The sequence below is a fragment of the Anabrus simplex genome, chromosome 1 (assembly GCF_040414725.1).
Source record: "Anabrus simplex isolate iqAnaSimp1 chromosome 1, ASM4041472v1, whole genome shotgun sequence".
In the NCBI taxonomy this organism is placed as follows: Eukaryota; Metazoa; Arthropoda; class Insecta; order Orthoptera; family Tettigoniidae; genus Anabrus; species Anabrus simplex.
Window position 1 is genome coordinate 188,906,198 of NC_090265.1, and position 23,774 is coordinate 188,929,971.

Here is a 23,774-nt window from a genome sequence, read left to right on the forward strand (position 1 = left end):
AGACATGGATCTAGTCTAAACTGTTGCGCGTTCATGTACACGGAACACTGGGAACACTTGTATTGTTTGATAACACACTCGTTCAAATGAAAACACTTATAACCATATGAAATATTGGCATTACAAGAACGTTTATGGGTTTGACTGGCCTGCTTCCCCTGACTAAACTAGTGAAATAAATATACATTGAATGTTAAAGATAAACTACTTGGTATTTAAAGTTCTGGTTTTCAGTTTCAGTTTCAAAAATTGTCATGTGTTCGTGGAACACAGAATAGAACTGCTGGTCCTGCTTCTGTCTACTGGAAACTAATGCATTAACGCAGGTGAAATTAATTGATTGAAAGTTTATACACCAATGCGAAACACTTGGCACTTTAATATTCTTGGATCTGAGTAAAATATCGTTGTATGTTTACACAACTTGGCATACACTTGCTGAGCGGTCTTGCCACAATCAACCACAATATGTGAACCTTAAAAAAAAAGGCTCGTTGACTATTACAACCACACATCACATGAAACGTTTGGTGAACAGCTGAAGTTGCACACTGGTCTGAGATGCTTAGTATTTAAGAGAGATCTTGGGTCTATATTAAAATTGTTACCGTGTGTTAGTGGAACATGGAACTTAATTGTCGGTTCTGAATCAAGATACTTGCTGGTTTTAGTTTACATGAGCTTGCAGTGTTTTATGATAGATGGAATGAACTTATTAGCAGAATTAAGCTGGTTGAAGAGCTGTGAAACATCCTTCAATATGGAATACTTGCTATTATAGTTGTAACTGTTGTCGCTATTGTTGTTGTAGTATGTTGATTTATGGAAACGTGCACTGAAGGTGTCTGAGGAAAAAGAGAAAGACAGAATGAGAAACTGTTTTTTGTGTGTGTGTGTGTGTGTGTGTGTGTGTGTGTGTGTGTGTTCGAGTTAAAATGAAATGTTGTTTTTATTAATTTACTCACTCCGTATCCGCTCGTGCTGACCAGCCGTTTGAAGAGTGGGTTGTGATCTGTTCAACTGTGCTTTTGTGTGTGTGTGTGTGTGTGTGTGCGTGTGCGTGTGTGCGTGGTGCTATTGTTGGTTGGGAGAGGGGGGGGGGGGGGAGTTGTGGCTTGTTTTCGATTGGTTGAGGTGTGGAAGGGGTGTGTGTGAGAAAGAGAGAGAGAGAGAGAGAGGCGGGTGGGGGAGAGTGCTTTCTTGTCGAGCTGTTCTGTCTACATAAGTTTGATGATGAGGGAATGAATGGCCTCGTAAAGAATTTTTTTTTTTTTTGGTGGATTCGTTCAGATTATGATTAAAATTAACTTGTTGGTCTGATGATATGTAAAATATTTCTTTGATATTGAGTAGGGGTCCCTTTTCCATGGTTTCAATAATTTGCATGTCTTTATCTATGTCGGAGAATTTATGATTGGATTCGTGCATGTGTAGACCAATGGCTGAATGTCTGTTATGTTTAACTGCATTAATGTGTTTGGTGTAGCTGGTGTTAAAGTTCCGTCCTGTCTGTCCGATGTAGCTTGCCATACAAGTTTGGCACTGTAATCTGTAGATGCCTGATTTGCCAAATTTGTCCGATTTATTCAAGGTCCCTGGATTGTGGAAATGAGAACGATTGTTGTTGGTTATTTTGAATGCTATTTTTACCCCTGTATCTTAAATAGGTTTGTTATTTGGTAAACTGAATCGTTGTTGAAGGTAAAAACAGAAAAGCTGTCTTTTTGTTTCTTTTCTTTGATAAGAGTAGATTTTAGATATAATTTGGTCAATGAACCTTTTGTTGTATCCATTGGAAAGAGTGATTGTCCTGATGGTGTCTAGTTCCTTTTTTAGGTTGGAGCGATTTTTTTTTTTGCTAGTTGCTTTACGTCGCACCGACAGAGATAGGTCTTATGGCGACGATGGGACAGGAAAGGTCTAGGAGTAGGAAAGAAGCGGCCGTGGCCTTAATTAAGGTACAGCCCCAACATTTGCCTGGTGTGAAAATGGGAAACCGCGGAAAACCATCTTCAGGGCTGCCGACAGTGGGGTTCGAACCTACTATCTCCCGAATACTGGATACTGGCCGCACTTAAGCGACTGCAGCTATCGAGCTCTGTTGGAGCGATTTAATGGAATATTAAAAGCCCTGTGGACTAAGCTACAGTAGGCAGCTTTTGTTGTGGGAGCTAGACTGGATTGAGTGTTGTTTTATAGTGTTGATAGTTTGTGTAGGTTTCCTGTAAATGTTGTAAGTGAGTGAGTGTTGATTTCTTGTGACTGTTAAGTCTAGAAAATTTAGAGAACGGTTGGACTCTGTTTCCATTGTGAATTGTATATGGGGATTCAGTTTGTTCAACTCTTCAAGAATGGTTAGGCTGTTGGTGTGTCTGCCATCTATAATTGTGAAGGTGTCATTGACAAACCTGGTCCAGAAAAAAATGAGTTTCATTTTGCTGATGTGTGTATGTTCTAGGTGGTCTAGGTAAATGTCAGCAATGATGCCCAATGCGGGGGATCCCATTGGAAGGCCATTTTGTTGATATATTATTCCGTTAAAAACCAAAAAGTTATTGTTAAAAGTAAACTTAACCAGACTGATGAATTTTTATATTTCAAGTTTACTTAGTTTACTACTTTGGTGCAAGTTACGTTGTATGATGGAAATGGTCTCATCTAATGGAATGCTAGGGCACATATTCTTAATGTCGAAAGATGCTAGTGAATGGTAAGATTGAATTTTGAGGTTTTTGGTGTTGCTGCAAAATTATATTGTGTTTTTGATGGAAGTTTTTGCTTGATGGACACAGTGTTTTTTAAGGAATTTTTGGATGAATTGGGCTAGTTTCTAGGTAGGGCTGGGTCTGAAATTTATTATTGTAGTTATCAGGGTGTTTTCTTTATGAATTTTGGGGAGTGCTCGTGCTGTTGGAAGTTTGGGGTTCATGTTAATTAATTTACTGGCATCTTGTTCACTGAGGATGAATGAAGTGTTCTTAAGTAAGAGTTTCAGGTTTTTTTTTAGTTTTTGGGTGGGGTGATTTTTGATTGTTTTGTAATTTCCTTCTTGAAAAAAGTTGATGTATTTTTTGGACATAGTCTTCTTTGTCTAATATGACGGTGGCATTTACTTTGTCTGCTTGTGTAACTATGAGATTGTTGGATTTTATTTTCTCTTTCAACTGTTTGATTTGTTGCTGATGGTTGGTGCTATTGTTAGGTTCATTGTTTTTTTGGTTGTTAATCAGTTTTGTTAATCTTTTTCTGGCTTCATATCTAATTTCTTCTTGTTGTTGTGTGGGGATTTTACTAATTGCGTGTTCAGTTTCTGTAACCAGGGTGTTTAATTCATCATATCTGGATTGCGGACTACAATTGAATTTCAGTCCTCTGCTTAAAATTTCAATTTCAGTTTCATTAAAGGTTGTTTTGGAGATATTTACGATTGGTGGGTTGAAATTATGCTCCTTGTGTATCTCTTTGTCAGTGTTTGAGACTGTTTTGTTCAATTTGGGTGATGTGGAGCGATTGATATTGTCGTTCGCTTTTTTGAAGTTATCTATTTTCTTGTTAAGATTGTCTAGTTTCCTAGCGGCAATGTTTTCCCTTACGTAAAGTGAGTGTCTTAGAAAATTGTCCCAATAAGTTGGGGGAAGGTTGCGAGCTGCATCTAAGTGTACCTCGCGTAGAGTTGAGTGTTCACAATTGTCTTTTTTCTGTAAAGGAACTTAATTTCTTCTTTTAGCCAAATTTTGTAGGTTTTATTTCGGGTGTTTCGTGTATGGAATGTTGACCTATGTTTTGGGTTGTAAGCTTTTAAAAATCTAGGAGTTAGATTATTAAGAAGGCATTCTTTCAAAAAGGTTCATGTTGTTGATAATCGTTATATTTTTCCTCAGATTTAAATATTTATAAGCGTATTTGTGTGCCTGGTTGGCCGTACTATCGGGCATCATGGCTGACAATTACCTAGACCACTTAGAACATACACACATCAGCAAAATTAAACTCATTTTTTCTGGACCAGGTTTGTCAATGACCATAACCATTCTTGAAGAGTTGAACAAACTGAACTCCCATATACAATTCACAATGGAAACAGAGTCCAACCGTTCTCTAAATTTTCTAGACTTAACAGTCACAAGAAATCAACACTCACTCACTTACAACATTTACAGGAAACCTACACAAACTATCAACACTATAAAACAACACTCAATCCACTCTAGCTCCCACAGAAAAGCAGCCTACTATAGCTTAGTCCACAGGGCTTTTAATATTCCATTAAATCGCTTCAACCTAAAAAAGGAACTAGACACCATCAGGACAATCGCTCTTTCCAATGGATACAACAAAAGGTTCATCGACCAAATTATATCTAAAATCTACTCTTATCAAAGAAAAGAAACAAAAAGACAGCTTTTCAGTTTTTACCTTCAACAACGATTCAGTTTACCAAATAACAAACCTATTTAAGAAACAGGGGTAAAAATAGCATTCAAAACAACCAACAACAATCGTTCTCATTTCCACAATCCAGGGACCAAGAATAAATCAGACAAATTTGGCAAATCAGGCATTTACAGATTACAGTGCCAAACTTGTACAGCAAGCTACATCGGACAGACAGGACGGAACTTTAACACCAGGTACACCGAACACATTAATGCAGTTAAACATAACAGACATTCAGCCATGGGTCTACACACGCATGAATCCAATCATAAATTCTCCGACATAGATAAAGACATGCAAATTATTGAAACCATGGAAGAGGGACCCCTACTTAATATCAAAGAAATATTTTACATATCATCAGACCAACAAGTTAATTTTAATCATAATCTGAACGAATCCACCAAAAAAACAAACATTCTTTACAAGGGCATTCATTCCCTCATCATCAAGACTTATGTAGACAGAACAGCTCGACAACAAAGCACTCCCCCCCTCTCACACACACCCCTTCCACACCTCAACCAATCGAAGGCAAGCCACACCTTCCCCCCCTCTCCCAACCAAAAAAACACACACACACAGAGTTGAACAGATCACAACCCACTCTTCAAACGGCTGGTCAGCACAAGCGGATATGGAGTGAGTAAATTAATAAAAACAAACTTTTCATTTTAACTCGAAAACACACACACACACACACGCACGCACGCACGCACGCACGCACACACGCATGCACACACACACACACACACAAAAAACAGTTTCTCATTCTGTCTTTCTCTTTTTCCTCAGACACCTTCAATGCATGTTTCCATAAATCAAGGCCATACCATCACCATACTACAACAACAATAGCGACAACAGTTACAACTACAATAGCAAGTATTCCATATTGAAGGATGTTTCACAGCTCTTCAACCAGCTTAATTCTACTAATAAGTTCATTCCATCTATCATAAAACACTGCAAGCTCATGTAAACTAAAACCAGCAAGTATCTTGATTCAGAACCGACAATTAAATTCCAAGTTCCACTAACACATGGTAACAATTTTAATATAGACCCAAGATCTCTCTTAAATACTAAGCATCTCAGACCAGTGTGTAACTTCAGCTGTTCACCAAACGTTTCATGTGATGTGTGGTTGTAATAGTCAACGAGCCTTTTTTTTTAAGGTTCACATATTGTGGTTGATTGTGGCAAGACCGCTCAGCAAGTCTATGCCAAGTTGTGTAAACATACAACGATATTTTACTCAGATCCAAGAATATTAAAGTGCCAAGTGTTTCGCATTGGTGTATAAACTTTCAATCAATTAATTTCACCTGCGTTAATGCATTAGTTTCCAGTAGACAGAAGCAGGACCAGCAGTTCTATTCTGTGTTCCACGAACACATGACAATTTTTGAAACTGAAACTGAAAACCAGAACTTTAAATACCAAGTAGTTTATCTTTAACATTCAATGTATATTTATTTCACTAGTTTAGTCAGGGGAAGCAGGACAGTCAAACCCATAAACGTTCTTGTAACGCCAATATTTCATATGGTTATAAGTGTTTTCATTTGAACGAGTGTGTTATCAAACAATACAAGTGTTCCCAGTGTTCCGTGTACATGAACACGCAACAGTTTAGACTAGATCCATGTCTTTATACATTTTGCTTCATTGTGTGTATTTCATCCAGTCTTTTTCAGACAGAAACAGGACTGTCAAATCCAAGAATGCTCTTAGAGAGCCAAGTTTTCCACACCATTATAAGTGTCCTTATTGTGTTTTGTATATATTTTCAATCCAGTACATGTAATTCCAGTGTTCTGTGTTCTATGAACACAAGACTGTTAAAGCCAGAACTGGGAACTTTCTAAGCTCCAAGTTCTCCTTGCCAAGTGTATGTTACATTTCTAGGTAATATCTATCAAATCAATGATAAATTTTCCAAGCAACCACCTATAGATGCATGGATTTTTCATTATGATGATTGTTATCAGTTTCCCCTTAATTTAATTTTCACCAAGAACTGATGATGATTCCATGGAGTCGAAACCGGTCGTCTTATAATTGAATAAATTGTTGTAATGTGTTGAATAGTGGAACATCCCTCAAACTCTACAAATGCATGCATGTCGCAAAGAGAAAAACGTATCAAGTGTTCACATCATCATGTTGGATAGTTTTTATTTGTTTGTCAAATAGTACGTTTTCTCGCTTAACACATTATTTTTCCTTGTAACCTGCAGAAATGCCTAACGAGATTTCACTGATAAACTAACCTCCAAAATCAGTCATCCACTCTGTGCTGTTTTTTGAGGTGTATCACATTCTTCCTTAATTTCAGTACATAGTTTTAAAATTAAGCAATCATTTACTTCAGCCTTTATTTCTAATGAGTTAATTACTGCTATCGGCCACATTATTTTTGTATTTATATATATATATAATTTATTAAACACATTGTGTACAAGGTATTAATTAATTAAACAAAATTAGCATCATTTGCATAGTGTAATAAAGTCAATGTCCTGTCTTTGCACTCATTGATATAATACGTGTTGCATGGTCCTCCACATACGGTGCACTGACATCTGTCGGTGGGGCTGTGGTATCCCTTGGTTAAACATATTCGGTGATGTAGTCCGTGGGCTGACACTCTCGTATATAAATGGCACAGTTGGTAGTTGTAGTTGGCCTTTTCCCATTTGTTGCTTGTCATCGCCGGAGTGGCGAGGAGTCCGGGATTGATGTCCCTCGCTTTCTGTCACCTGTCTTCTAGGAATCTGGTGCTTTGTGGTGTTGGTATCAGATTATGAGCTTTCATTGGGTCTTCTATAAAGAAGGTTGTGTCTGCCAGGATATAAGTTATTCTGTTTTGCTTGTATTTTGAGACACAGAGCATTCTTTTCAGGTAGGCTGTTTTAATTCCCTCTATCGCTACAGATTCGAGTATGTGAGGTGGTTCCATATAAGCTGTACGCCATATAAGGCAATGGGAGCATTTATTATGGAAACATGTTCTCTTTAATTTCGAATTGTGCTTATAAAACACCAATCGACAATATCCAATATCGCCTTCGAGTTTGAATGTCGACTAGAGTGTTCGCTAGTGCATATAGTAAACCATCTGTACATAAAATGATTAATCACGTTCAATGTAATCCCTGGAGTGCATGAATAGTGATAATGGAAAAAATTGTGCACACTTAATCGCTCGTAATAATGGATGCATCAGTGATAGGGTTCTCGCTGTAACCGAAGGATAGTACACAGTTTAATATAGGAATTTTCAAGGGACAGAATAAAGCTGTCGCTATAACGGAGTTCTTGCTATATACCATACTCGCTATAGCGGACTTCTACTGTAATTAGTCTATCCTTGTTGAATATGCTAAAACATAGTTCTCTATTGTTAATAAATATTTGGGACTGTTAAAGAATGCAAGTATTCTTTCTCCTAAATGCCACTCCGGGCTTCTTTATGGTGTCCCTTTTAAATATTTACGGGCTAGAAATATTAAGCTTTACTTAGGTAAATATATTTGGTCTCTCTATACATTAATTATTCTCTCACCGAACTATTTACATTCAGTGTTGGTGCAGTGCCTACACAGCTCATTTTGCTGCCTAGGAGAATTTTCTTTACTATTTTCTACCCAGAAATTCCAACTACGAGGTGTGTAGTTTAAGTAAGGGCCGTTTGAAAATAACTACACAATGAAAGACAATTTTCAAACACCACATTTATTTGCAGATTCTCCATACTTTACTCTATTTTTCAACATATCCGCCTAGTTTGTTAAAATACTTATCATACTGTACAACTAAGTTTTGAATAGCCTCTTCATAGAAACTTGCCGCCTGCTCCGAACCCAGATAACCATGCCTATCCCAAAACACGGACACCATGATCATGCACTGGGACAAAGTCTGCTTGGCCTTCACATTTACAGGTGAATATGTGTGCCTCAATTCCATGCTCTGTTGCTTCAATCTGGGCGTGAAATGCGAAACCCATGTTTGTCTCCCGCTACGATCTGACTCAACATGTCGTCACCTTCTTCGCCATAACGAGTCAAAAACGTCATCGTACACTCAAATCTTTTGTTTTTGTGATCCTCCATTAGGAGTTTAGGGACCCAACGACAGCACAGTTTCCTAAAGTTTAGGTTTTCAGAAACAATTCTGTAAAGCACTGACCTACACGTCAGGAAAGGCATTTGAGAGAGCTGTTATTGTGAAGTGTCTGTCCTCACGAATCTTTGCTTCAACTGAAGCCATCAAATCGTCTGTGATCAGAGATGGGTGACCAGAGCGGGCTTCATAATGGACGTTGCCACGGCCATCTTTGAAGTCTTGTAGCCACTTACACACTTTGCCTTCACTCATAGCATTAGCACCGTACACTTTGCAAATCTGTCCATGAATGTCTGCAGCAGACGGGTTCCTTGCCAACAAAAACCACATCACTGACCAAACCTCGCATGGGGTGGACGAGTTGATAATCTTGAACATTTGAGCAAGCACAGAACAGAACCGTACAGGTTAGCAACAGAGCTGCAACTTAGCCCCGTTGTTCCCGAGGCATGGCGGCATACGACGCACGCTCGAACTACTAGTGTCCACAACAAAAAGGCCCTTACTTAAAAAGCACGCCTCGTATATCACCATCCATGACACATATAAAACAAGATAAACTGCAGTTTCACAAAACTTCGTTCATTTGCTCCAGAAGTAAATCATGACTAATCACAACTGTTGGCTTCAATCTCTGAGATATTAAATTAAAATGGTCAGTAATCCTAATTTTGCACCATCAGCTAGAACATGTTACGGTCGGTCATTGTTTACTTCCAAGGTATTGGTGTAAGATCTTTGCGAAACAAAAAGAGTTCATTTATTTTGTCTCATTTACCATGGCATAAATCCATAATACCTTCATATCTGTTATTCTGGACCATGACACCATTACTCAAAACACATTTAAAAAAAATATTTACTCCTTCAAAAATATAAGAAAATATGATGAAAACCAAAAATAAGAATCCGTTATAACATTCAAAATCATTACCTGAGACATTGTTTCCTTTCGATGGTCAGGATTATAACAACATGAATAAAGCTGCAACTCCTTCACAAAACCCTTCACATTCACAGCATCATTACCATGGTACAGCGAACAGCTTATTTCACTCTGTTGAAACAATTCATTTATCAATATTTAGTATACATTCATTTTTTTTTAATATACTGTACTGTATTAGTTGTAACAGTATATTTAACCCTAAGTTTTTATGTAGTGAAATGCTTAAGATATCAATCTTCATCCTAATCCAACTTTGAATAATATACTGTATTGCTCCATAACAAAAAGTTTAAAAGAAATGTATTTATAAATGTTGGTGTACAGTATTTCCTGCCTCTTGTTCCTGCAATCAATTTACAATCAATTTACAACAAGATACTAAAGTTGAAAACTCGAAAAGCAACTGGAATTGATAAGATTTCTGGGGATATACCAAAGACAATGGGTTGGGATATAGCACCATATCTGTAGTACTTATCTGATTACTGTTCACATGAAGCAGTTATACAAAATGAATGAAGACTTTCTATAGTAACCCTGTGTATAAAGGAAAGGTTGATAAACATAAAGCCAAAAATTACAAGCCAGTCAGTTTGACATGACACTGTGTTACATGTAAACTTTGGGAAGGGCATTACTTCTGATTATATTAGATATGTTTGTGATGCTACCTTACTTACTTGCACATAGTCTACGTGAGCGCGTCTACTCAAAAGGCTTATGGACCACCGGTGGACTTTATATTCCTAGCTGGCTGAGCACAAGGAAGCCTATGGCTCAATATGTCCAAGATGAGCACTCGTATTCCATAACAGTTAGTATCATGACCCTCAGAACCACTTACTAGGCCACTCAGCCATTGGCTATCGTTCACGAACTAGAGGTTGAGTGATGAATGGTAGAACAGTTTATAACACAGATCCGTTTCATGAATCATTGCTAGTTATGATCTGCAGAAACATTCTTGTTTACTTTGGTTGTTCTCACTGTCAGGTAGCACCACTAAGAAGACGTGGTGGTGCGGATGTCCTGACTCACTTGCAAGCTGTACACGATAGGGGCCCAAAGAGCCCAGTGTGTGTGTTACAAACCGCATTGGCGTGTCTGGTGTTGTCTCTCACAGCCAACAATTTGACTATGTTAATATGTGTTTTTTTTAGAGGGTCAGACAGATACATCATCTCCTTAATGATGTGCTAGATCTAGAGGAGAACATTTGTACATGACCTAACGCTGTCGGTAGTGAAAACAAAGGGTCATGGCAGTTGTTTTGTAGAATGGCAGAAAACTAATTTTGTTTTGCTAATGACTGGAAACACAAACTCCTTCCAAAGATTTAGCTGGTATAGTGCAACAGTGTGGGCAATATTTACAATCCTTAACATCGCACCGACAAACACAGGTCTTATGGTGATGATGTGATAGGAAAGGCTAAGGAGTGGAAAGGAAGTGGCCATGGCCTTAATTAAGGTACAGCCCCAGTATTTATCTGGTATGAAAATGGGAAACCACAGAAAACCATCTTCAGGATGGCCAACAGTGGGGTATGAAACCACTATCTCCTGGGTGCAAGCTCACAGCTTCGCGCTCCTAACTGCACAGCCAACTTGCCCGGGAACAGTGTGGACAGGAGAGGGAGAGCAGTGTAGATTTACCCTATCTACTGAGAGCAGCATAGTGGTCACAACTCTGCTGACAACTTTGTGATGATGGCCGCTAGAGAAAATCACATTTGTTTGTGTTATAGAAGGGTGTTTACAGTGTGAGCAAGTTTGTGCAGTACGGTCGCCCTCGACAATGAGAAGAGTGTGTTATTAGTGAAAAAATGAGCATGAAGAAGAAGAAGAAGAAGAAGAATAAGAGCACAGGTGAGTGAACTTGTAATCAATGAGGAGGCATTAGATGAAGAAAGTGGTAGTGCCGTAAGGATGACTTATAAAACAATGTTATCAGGGAAGCAGTCATCACCTCCAAGAAAAGTTAAAATGAAGTTTCCAGTAAGATATCTAGCTGATGCATGAAGGATATGAACAAAAAACAACCAAGGGACAAAAATGAAAATTTTGATCCTCCCACTCTGTGTCATCCTGGATAGGCGATAGATATGACACACTGCCTGAAACTTATAAGAATCTTGTTGCAGAAAAGAAACATGAAGAATAGGACTGTGTTACAAAACTTCAAAAACACTGTCAAAGAACAGTGCTCATCAGATCCAAACAGCCCATAGGATATGATAAATCGTGAAGTGTGTGACCATTTTATAGCAAAGAGACACGAAGATACTATAATACATAACCGTACAATGCAACTATAAGCACTGAAAATTAAGAAGACAACTGACGCTCATAATTTCCTGCTGTTCAAAGCTTTCAACTTGTCGGTAAAGAATTTTAAACAAAATAATAAGATCCTTTGTTGGAAAATAACCCAAAAAGGTAGCAAGTGATTAGCTGAATGTGCTGCTGATATACTTTTAGAACAAAAACTCATTAATTCATGAGTGAAATCAGGTCTTTCATTGAGGAAAAATACCTGTCAACAGATCAAGAAATAAATGCCAACCAATCAAGAACTAATAAAGATAAAAAGTTGTGAACTGAATGAAATATCACAGTGAAGGGAATCAAGCGCATCTTTGATGCAGTTAGATATATAACGGCAACCACACACTCTGATATGATAATGAGAAGATGGATGGTATGCTGATATTCCATTTGCATGTCCTTGTATCAGAGCTCACTGGATATTTTACCGCAAATACACCATCAATTTACCGAACATCAAGGCGTTTGCAAGCAAATATGACCAACAGGGATTTAACACTTTCAACACTATGCCCGTATGGAATACGGGCGAACTGCAACTGCTTTCCTGGTTGTTGATGGCGCCCATATCTGATATGGGTGCAATTTTCCCGTATGTGTATATGCAGCTCCACATATCCCATACGGTTCCCATTCCTTGCTTGGAGGTAGTAGTTTATCTACTGTCCTCTAGAATGTAGCAGTTATCGGGAAATTCCAACTAAAACTATAAAAAGGGTAGTTTCTCCATGTCGTGACCTCTATCATAGCACTCAATGTGCCAGGCACTGTGAGCACCAAATCTGTTCGGCTGTTACCCGTGTTTACTGTATAAACATGACCTCACGCCAGCTCAATGATAGTGATATCTTGGATATTTTATTGGGAGAAGGAAATAGATGACAGCGATGAAGACCCTGCTTATGAACTGGATAACATATCAAGTGATAGTTCAGGTAAGAATTTTATTATGTGGCCAGAGTTGGGACAGCAGCGGAGAAATGATCCAAGCCTCTTCAATTTTATTTTGAAAAGGTCATTATCTCCTTTGAAAAACTGAACATGGGACTTAACGCTTTGAAAATTGATTTATTGTTCTGGAAAAATTAGGTTTAGGACTTACAAAAAATAACTATTTTTGAAAAAACAGGTGGTTGTACAAAATTATTATTATTAATATGTGAAATTTTTGTTGTATCAGTTATCTGCAAGCTTTAATATTTTACTTGTGAAACAGACTATACTGCCACGTGCTGTTAGTGGTGAAATTGGTGTTGCATCAAAGTATTTTCTCGAACTTGCATCAGCAAAAATGAAGACACGTTTCATTGGCTTAAGTAAAAGTAGTTATTATTGGTGAACGTGAAACTCGGGAGTAAATTCTATAGCCTGATTGGTTACCTCAGTGGTTGCACCATTTTCACCTTCTCACTCCTTCATGGGAGCGAAGCTTGCTTGAGTGTCTTTCGCTTCTGACCAGCCTAGAGGGCGGACGTGCTCCTGCTTCTGTACTGTGATGGGATACCGTCCTTGGGGTAAGCACTATTTCTTCTTAGTATTTCGGAAATTAATTTAAATGTACATTTTTCTTTTGCGTACGAGTTTACCCTCGGATTTCACATTCACCATTAAATCGTTACAATGACTTAGCCTTTAGCTAAGCTCATATCATTTTAAAATTTTAGAGGCAATTCCCTTTTCTTGTGTTTAAGAAAATTGTAACTAACATGTAATTTAGATTTCCCTTGGGCTTGCCTCCCGTAGTGTTGTATCACTTAACTCACACTAGATGAAGCTATGCTCCTTTTTAGAAGTGTTTTTAAAATGGTAGCAACTTAATTGGCCTCTGTGTTAAGATTGTAGATCTCCCCCTTTCTTTTCTGTGTTAATACTTTTACATGTTCCTTTTTTGATCTCATTTTGTTATAAGGGATTAGGCCTTTTACAAATCTTATAATGTTCCTTCTATTTTCCTTTCTTAAATGTAATTTGAAATTGCCACTGACTGTAACACGTATCTGCGGATGCAGTCCAAATTTACCTATATCTGTAAATGGGTTTGTTTATTTCTGTTATTCTTGTTTTGTTTCAATTTTGTTCATCCCCTTTAATCTTGGTTTTGTTAGTTCATTAAATTAAGAGCCTAAGGGTGATCACTGTCTACCACTTATTCCTCACAACGAATACGTACCACCTACCTTTTAGGGTTCCATGCCGCTTCCCACGTGCTTAATAATTGTCATGTTTGTCAACCTGTTTGTTTATGTTTCACACAGCTTTGAGTCTGTGAACTTTGCGAGTGTTGTAATGGTTTTATTGTTTTTTTTAATTCATAAGATTCATTATTATTATTATTGTTATTATGTTTTAATTATTTTGGTGTAACCTGTAAGAAGGTTACATATTACATCACTTTCAAACACAATATTTTAGCTGTATTATTTCATTTCAAATCCAAATAATAGAAATAATTCACTTACAGAAATCTGTTCTTTTATTTTTTTTTTTTCCCGTTTCACAAGAGCATCTGACCCTGATGATGACTGGTCAGAAACAGATGACCGAACACAGCTTCCAGTTGGCATCTGGTTCTACTCAGTTAGGTGCAGGGAGTGATGAAATGGATTGTTTTATTATTATTTTAGTGATGATGTGATGAAAAATACAAAGACAGAAACAAACAGGTATGCAGATACGACAATTGTGGCAATAAAACATCAGGGCAAACTGAAGGAAAATTCCAAGTGGCACGGTGATCTGCAGTAAAACTTCAGGAAATTTACTGTATTTTTTTTTTTTTTGCAACTATTTTGCATATATGTGTTGTGAAGTTAGGAAAGTGGTAAGCGCGTCAGAAAAGAGAGTAGATGGTGGTGCCAGGAGTGCAAGGTTGGGCTGTGTATAGACCAAAGTTTTCAGGACTACCATACAAAGAAAAACGATTCCTTAACAGGCAAATATTGTATTTCAATTGTAACTGTGTTTATTTTTGGCTTAACTAGCCACATTAAATGATTCATTTTTATCGTTTGAGTGAGTTTATTGGCATAATTTGAATGTAAAAGTGTTTTTTCATACAATTCATTCATGTATTTCATAAGACTAGTATAATTAAATTACTTTAGATACCGTATGCACTTGCAGATTAATATCTTCATTTTGGAAGGCTGACACCTTCAAATGATGCAAAAATCAGGTACCTATGTAATATGGTTCCCTATTGCATAATAATGTGTTAAAATACAAAAAAATGGCCCAGTTAACTGCCAGTGTCCATGTTAAAATATGGCATTGTTAAAAGTGTTAGCGGTCTTCCTAAAACAAGCAATGTGGCCAGATCTACATGCACATAATAAAGTTATTCTTTAAGTTGACCCCTGAACAGCCAATAAAGATGAACTATACAACTCTACAGTTTCTGAAGGCATTGAATTCATCAAGTAGCTAATTATAGCAGAGTGTACAGGCACTGTACAGTCTGCCAACATTTTCTTCTTCTGTCCGTGCAAAAATATTGTGAAATTTATTACTGATACAATTATGGTATCGTCTGACAATGATATTAACATATGGCACAGAGACCACTTCTTTCACCTTCATTCATTTGTGTACTTTCAATCTCAGCAGCAATATTCTCTAAATAAAAATGGCTTTTCTTCAATGGAGCTACAACAAAGACTTTTCTGGTGTATTTCTAACACCCTTGTAGTAATGCTTCAAAGGAGAATTAAAAGAAGAGTGTTTCTGTGAGAAATGTGACCAACCTGATTAATTGTAAATACTGTAAAGTAAATCATGGCCAGTGCATAAGGTCATATTATTATTATTATTATTATTTTCAACAGGTTGGTTAATTTGATTTTTTTAATTACTTAAATTTGTTCTGTTTGTCTTTTATATCTTGTTTTATTGTGGAGATAATTTGTACATCCCACATTTTTTTTTTTTTGCAACTTGCTTTACGTCGCACCGACACAGACAGGTCTTATGGCGAAGCCTGATTTTACTGAGTTTGTTAGACACAGTTTCTGGGATATCAGGGGCAAAATGCATATATCTCAATCATCATCATCATCATCATCATCATCATTTCCCTTTATCCAGCTGTAGCCGGGTAGGGGCAAATATGGTTCCTCTCCACTTTCTTCGGTCTTTCCACCACTCCTCTTCCAACACTGTGTCCCAGTCCAGGTTTCTTTCTATAATGCTGCGTTGGATGGTATCCTTCCATCTCAATCGTGGTCGTCCACGGCCTCTCCTTCCTTGAATTTGCATTTCCATCACCTTTTTTGGCATTCTTTCGTCGCTCATTCGCTTTATGTGCCCAAACCATCTTAGTCGGCTCTTCTCTATTCTATCATTCATTTTTTCCACTCCAATTTCTTCCCGGATTTTCTCATTCCTTATTTTGTCTCTTCTACTCTTCTGTATCATACTCCTCAAGAATTTCATTTCGGCTGCCTGTATTCGACTCTCATCCTTCTTTGTCATTGTCCAAGTTTCTGCTCCATAAGTTGTTATGGGTACGTAATACATCTTGTACATAGTATCCTTTGCTTCCATTGGCACATCTTTGTCCCATAACATATTTCTTACACTATGATAGAAACAACTTCCAGCTTGAATCCTTTTACTAATCTCAGCATCCAGTCGAGCATTCTCCATTAATTCACTCCCCAGGTATTTAAACGTTTCCACTACTTCCAGGGACTTGTCTGCAAGCCTAATCTGACCTTTCCCTTCTTTCTCCCCTCTAGTCATAACAAGAGTTTTACTCTTTTCTACACTTATTTTCAATCCACATTCTTCAATCTTCCCATTCACCACATTCAACTGTTCTTGAACATTCCTGTCATCTTCTCCCCAAATCACAATATCATCTGCAAATAACATCATGTTCATTTCTCTTCCTCCATATGCTGCTTTTGCTGTTCTCGTGATGTCATCCATTACTATTGTAAACAGGATTGGTGATAGAACACTTCCCTGTCTCAGCCCACTAGTTATTTTGAACCAACTTGTCCTGCCAACTTGTGTTTGCACGCAACTACAACATTCTTTATACAATGCCATGATCATTTTTATTAATCCCTGTCCAATTCCTTTTTGCACCAGACTGTCCCAAACTTTCGTCCTAGGGACACTGTCATATGCCTTTTCAATATCAATGAATGTCATCACCATATCATTCCCGTACTCCCAATGCTTCTCCATTAGTTGTCTCATAATGAAAATGGGCTCTATTGTTGACCTTCCACTTCTGAAACCAAACTGATTTTCCTGTATCTGCTTCTCAACCCTCAACCTTATTCTACTTTCCAGTATCCTTTCCATTATCTTAGCAACATGGGATATTAGAGTAATTCCCCTGTAGTTCTTCAAAACTTTCTTATCACCTTTCTTGAAAATTGGGATGATTATTCCTTTTTGCCAATCCTCAGGGACCTCCTTATTCTCCCAGACATTCCTGAGAATCCGATATGTCCACTGCAGGCCTACAGCTCCAGCTGCCTTTATCATCTCCACTGAAATTTCATCTATTCCAGCAGTTTTTCCATTTTTCATCTTTCTTACTGCCATTTCAATTTCATTCATTGTAATTTCTTTATCCATTTCTTCGTCAACTAATTGCCTTTCCTGGTCGTCCATTGAATGACTGTCATCCGTTCTTATGTTCAGCAGCTTCTGAAAATACTCTCTCCATCTATTTCTTATTTCTTCTGGCTTTGTTAAAATTATGCCACCTTCATCCTTCACAAATCTGGTGTTTACTTGATCTCTCTTTTTGTTTCTTAAGATACCATACAGTAATTTCTTGCTGCCCTGCGTATCATCTCTCAATGTCTGTGTGAATAAGGCCCAGCTTTTCCTCTTTTCTTCCTCCACTACTTTCTTGGCCAAATTCTTTGCCTCCACATATTTTCTTCTACTTTCTTCAGTCTTAGATGTTTTCCATGCTTTCCATGCCATTTTCTTTTCCTTCACTTTAATCTTTACCATATCATTCCACCAGTGTGTTTCTTTGTCTTTCACATTTCCTGATGTTCTACCACACACCTTTTCTGCACATCCAACCAGTGCTTCCTTAAATCTTTTCCATTCCTCTTCAACATTCCCCACCTCTGTCCTGGGTACCAAGGGTATTATTTCCCTTTGAAATTCTTCTTGTATGCTTTTCTCCTTCAACTTCCATACATTAATTCTTTTCTCTCTTCTTAATTGGGGTTTTTCAATTTTTCCAACTTTCAATTTTCCTATCACAACTCTATGATCTCCACCAAAGGCTTCTTCAGGCATGGCTGTTACATCTACAAGGTTCTTCCGGTGTTCTTTCTCTATGATTATATAATCAATCATGGTCTTTGTCTGTCTGTCTCCCCAGCCATACCTTGTAATTTTCTGACTGTTCTTCTTCCTAAACCAGGTGCTCCAAAAATCATTTGATTCCTCATGCAAAAATCCACCAACAACTCACCTTCTGGATTGACATTTCCATATCCAAAGGGCCCTACAACATCTTCCTTTCCTTGTCTTTCCATTCCAACTTGTGCATTTAGATCTCCCATCAATAGCACTTCCTTATCTTCTATCTGTCTCTCCACTTCCTCTAAGAAGTCCTCTAGATGTTCATCTATGCAACCAGTTTGTGGGGCATACAACTGAAATAGATCTTTCACGCCATTTTCAAACTGGAGTCTCATCATCATCATCATCATCCTATCGCTGTCGTACTTTGTATATTCCAGATATTCTTAGATTTCTCTTCTAAGTATGATGGCCACTCCATTTTTTGCTTCAGGTCCTCCGCTGTAATACAGCCTGTATCCTTCTCTCAGAGGGATCTCCCCTGTACCCCTCTTCTTGGTCTCGCACAGTCCAAGTATGGCTATATCTTTTTCTATTATGAAGTCAACCAGTTCTTCTGTCTTTCCCATCAGTGTCAGTACATTAACTGTTGCAATTTTGATGTAGTTTGGTGCTGGTTGCCCATTTTTCACAGTTCCCCCAGCACCTGAAGAGCTGCGCGTCGCTTTTAGCAGGGGACGCCCTAACCTTTTACGAAGCACCATATTTGCTTTGTCCATATAGGCTATTGTTACGATGGGCTCGCCACACCCAAAGGCATTTTATACCTACTGCCAGGTTCAAAATTAGGCCGCCCCTAACATGGAGACAGACGCCTTTCGTAGCCGCTCCTCTGGAGTACAAACGCTACGGGTATGCCCCTCCCGCCATCCTGAAGTCCACCTTCTCCACCGTAGATGCCGTTGAGGTCTTCACTCGTAACCCTGAGCTGGGACCCATACCAGATGTTACACACCGGGTCAGTGTGCTCTGGGACTCACATAGGCAGGGGCGCCTCTCCCTGGGTAGGGCTGCCTCCGAAGAGGGTCCCTACCTGCTACCTGCTCCTGCTGATGAGTAAAAAGTGTAAAATGGGTGTGAAGAAAGCTTTAAACATACGGTGTTTAGACAGTGGTTGTTCTCTCAAAACGACCTGGCCTTCTCAAAGTAACGTTCCCGTTCGTACGATCGAGTCTATTGTTGGCTCAGCTGTATTTGCGCAGATGGAAGGAGCGGAGGGGAAAGGGGTGGTGTAGGGCTGGTGGGGAGTGGGTGGGGAGTGGGGAGTGGGGAGTGGTGGTGAGTTGGAGAGATGGAGGCAGGGTTTGTTCATATTATGGAAGTTCTGACAAGTATATGGAATGAACACTTCAAGTAGAATGTTTTTTTTTTTTTTTTTCGGTTGATTTCATTTGAATTGTCAGAGGGGTTCATAAACTGATCTAAATCGATGTGGATGCTCTCGAGAATGTTGAGGAAGGTGCCTTTTTGCTCATAATGCAAGATTTTATTTTAAGATCTTTATCTATTGAAGTGTATTTGTGGCTGGATGCTTTATGTTCACTCATAGCTGAAAATCGATTATATTTGAGAGTGTTGCAATGTTCAGCGTATCTTATGACAAAATCGCGGCCTATTTGACCTATAGAGCTGGAATTACAGGATTGGCATTCTAATTTGTAAACTCCGGAGTTCAAAAATCTATTATTAATGTTATTATTGACAGTGTGTGGATTGAAAACGAGTTTGGAGTTGGTGTGGGAGGTTCTGCAAGCTATTTTGATATTGTGTTTTTTTAATATTAGAAATTGTCAGATGCAGAGGCCAGTCCCAGTTTTCTGACTGATGGTGTTTGGCCAGCGTGCACTAGTTCTTGCTAGGGACTTTTTTTTTTTGCTAGTTGCTTTACGTCGCACCGACACAGATAGGTCTTATGGCGACGATGGGACAGGGAAGGGCTAGGAGTGGGAAGGAAGCGGCCGTGGCCTTAATTAAGGTACAGCCCCAGCATTTGCCTGGTGTGAAAATGGGAAACCACGGAAAACCATTTTCAAGGCTGCCGACAGTGGGGTTCGAACCTACTATCTCCCGAATACTGGATACTGGCCGCACTTAAGCGACTGCAGCTATCGAGCTCGGTTTTCCACACTATCAATCAATTTGTTTATCCTATCAACTTCTTTGGGATCCATTTTCACTCATAACACAAGTAAACAGTCAAACAATTTGTGTATACTAATTGTCGCGCATCCAGTGTTAGAACAAACGGCAGTAGTCGCCTGCGGTCGAAAGCCATAGCAACTAGGGAGCGCTATCAGGTTTTAAACACTAGAGGAAGGTTGCGGGGTAGATATGGTAGAGGGAGAAATCTGCCCTACAACAATCATAGACAGAGTAACAAAAGAAGAATTTGTGCAGTCCAAAAGACCGCGGCGCAACGTCCCGAAGGTTAAAAGGAAAAGACCTTCAGGAAGACCCCGAAGCACCTGGAAGTAAGAGATCAACAAGGTATGCCGGACCCTCCAAATTGATAACTGGGAAGAGTGGGTTCAAGATCAAAAAGGAATGAGAGACGATTGTGAGATCGGCACGGAAACTTCACATCCCTCAGAAGCCTACAGAGTGAGCGAGTGAGTGAGTATTCCCTCATGTTAAATGTCTAACAATTGTTAACAGTTCCAAAATGGCTGCTTTGAATCATGCTTCGGATGTCAAATTTCTGTGTTCAGATCTTTTGAACAACATTTTTGACAGAGGAAGAAATTTGCAAAGTAATGATTTTGAAAATCTGACAGGTGGAGAATTTCTACAACGAAAATCAGGTGAGGTTCGAATATTCCACAAACAGAAACTAATATCTTTTGCACATGCTGTTAGGATTTTGTGCTACTGGGTCTTTTCATGTAATAATATAGCTACAGTTAGTAGAACACTGTAAGTCGTGTAGCTGAAGCAATAGCATCCATGTGGTGGTGGTGATTAAGTGTGTCAATGGACTATCCATGACTTCTATGAAATATGCCTTTTTACTGATGTTTTAGGTGCAATAGATCCTGCACGTATAAAAATTAAATCAACTGCAGGCAAAGAGGCCGATGCATTTGAGCACCTTCAAATACCTCAAATATCTCAATATGATACTGAATCTTCTACGAAGCAGAGTTTCTGAAAAAATTGGCATTTTCCTAACCCTCCTCTAAGTGCAATTATCTTGAACCAAACCCTTTTAAGTCTGAAATATCAACGTACTATAAGTAAAATAAGCCTTTAGTTAAAGAAACTAGCGTACTTAACCTGAAGTGGTGCAATCTTTATAGGCACACCCCCAGTGGAGGTGAGCCGTGGGTACCATTTGAACCATATACCAGCCTTCCTGCCATTCTTAAATTTCTGGCAGTATCAGGAATCGAACCCAGGCCCCTGAGTACGGCAGCTAATAGTGCTAACTGTTATGATATGGAGCCTTTAGTTAACATTTTGTAACATGAAACCAGTTTTCTCACCATAATTTTTCTAATTAGTTTTGTTGGGGATATGTTCCCAAAATTCTTCAGTTAGAAACTTGCCCAGTATTTCAACCATTCCTGGATTCTCAGATAGTCTTCGTGCTATTACAGCATTCAGTTCACCAGCTGTATTGCATGCCATATTATATGGCACATTGCTTGTCAGAGTCCACTCACAATCTTCGAGGTTGTGCTTATGACCAACTGCAGGTTTTCCACTTCCATTACTGTAATGTCATCTAATTCTTCAGAGAAACTGCTAGTAATATCGCTCACAGTTAATTCAATATCACTTTCCCCAGAAGAACTGTCAACGATATCACTATTTTCTAAAAGTGTAATATTCTAGCGTAATCAACTTCAACAGAATTAGGCATTATGCCATATTTACATTTACGGGGCAGCTGTCTTGACCGACATTATAATCTCTATGACTATGAAATATATATACAGTGTGTATATACAGTAATTGCTCAGAATTAAAAAGGAATGGTACTTCTGTATTGGTTGTGTCCACAGTAAGAAATAAATGCAATTTTAAATTTTTCATCATACCTGTCTGTGATTATGATTAGATGCCATCAAGTCAATGTCAACTCGTGGCGACTCCATAAGGGAATAAGGCCTCCAGATATTTCAGTCCTCAATCATATACTTTAGATCCTTCAGTGACATGCTCATGTTGGATTTGATGGAGTTTATCCATCTCAATGCTGGCCGCCCTTATCTCCACTTCCCCAAGCATAATAATCTTTTCCAATGAATCACAGCATCCCAGAAGGTGTTCAGCTGTAAACTTGGAATGAAGTCCTCAAGAGACAGATCTGGTTTGATCTTCTGAATGACCCATGCATTTTTCTTCCTAGCTGTCCAAGTTATATGCAATATCCTTCTCCAACACCAGAGCTCAAATGCATCAATATGCTTCTTATCACTTCCTTATGGTCCAGCTTTCACAACCAAATGTATGTATGGGAAGACTAATACCTTAACCATTCTGACTTTAGTATGCAAGGGTTGATCCGAACACTTAAAGATCTTATCCAGACCTTTGAATGCTGCTCATCCGAGGGTAAGTCTCTGGCAAATTTCTGGACTGCTTGAGCCACTTCTACTATTGGTTCATTCCAAAAAACAGAAACTATTCACCTCTTTGGTTAACTCATTTTTAATCATAATATTCAACGGTAAACCTGTTGACATGATTTTGGTCTTGTTGATATTCAGGTATAGGTCCATGTTTTCACTCTGTTCTCTAACTTTCACCAACCAAAGTGGTATCGTCTGCATACCTCAAGTTGTTTATCTTCAATCCACCAATCTTAAAACCATGAAGTGACTAATACAATCCAGAATTCCTCATGATGTACTCAGCGTACAGAATGAACAAGTAAGGCGAAAGTATACAGCCTTGTCTTACGTCTTTCCTGATGGGGAACCATTCTGTTTCACCATGCTCAGTTTTAACATTGGCTTCTTGTCCCAAGTAGAGGTTTCAGGACAGTGAGGTATTCAGGTATGCCCATCTAGCTGAGTACATTCCACATCTTTCTGTAATCTATAAAGCACATGTCTGTACGTACGTATATATGTGCATCATGAGAAAATGGCTGAACAGAATTTAATGAAAATTTGTATGTAAAGTAGGGGAATAAGGCACTACACTTTATTAGGCTATAAATATTTTTATTCACGCTGAGTGAAATGGTAGTTTAGCGGATGGCCTAAAATGTAAGTCTCAAATATCTATGCTACTAGTGGTCCTATTGATAAATACTAGATAACAAATGTTATACAGAAAACAATTTTCGACCACTTACCATACCGGATATGTCTTATACAGTTTTACCCTATCGACTATAACAACAGAGATATTAATGAATTTAGACTTTTGTTGCCTAGCCCATATCAACGAGCCATGAGAAAATCGGTGAACAGAATTTAATGAAAACCAGTATGTAAAGTTGGGGAACGAGGTACTACAATCTAGGCTGTAAGTAATTTTATTCACGCTACGTAAAATGGTAGTTTTGGGAAGACCTAAAATTTAATTCTCAAATATCTAAGTTATTAGTGGACTTATTACATAATAAAATA

At 38.4% G+C, this 23,774-nt stretch overlaps 1 protein-coding gene across 1 annotated transcript in view; it reads right to left on the bottom strand.

Annotated features, from left to right (window-relative positions):
- LOC136885511 (intermembrane lipid transfer protein Vps13) overlaps positions 1-23,774 on the bottom strand; it is a 1,358,975-nt gene that overhangs the window by 488,453 nt on the left and 846,748 nt on the right. Inside the window, exon 34 of the mRNA XM_067158109.2 lies at positions 9,506-9,628. Within this exon, the coding sequence (XP_067014210.2) occupies positions 9,506-9,628 (123 nt within the window). The remainder of the gene's footprint in view (positions 1-9,505; positions 9,629-23,774) is intronic.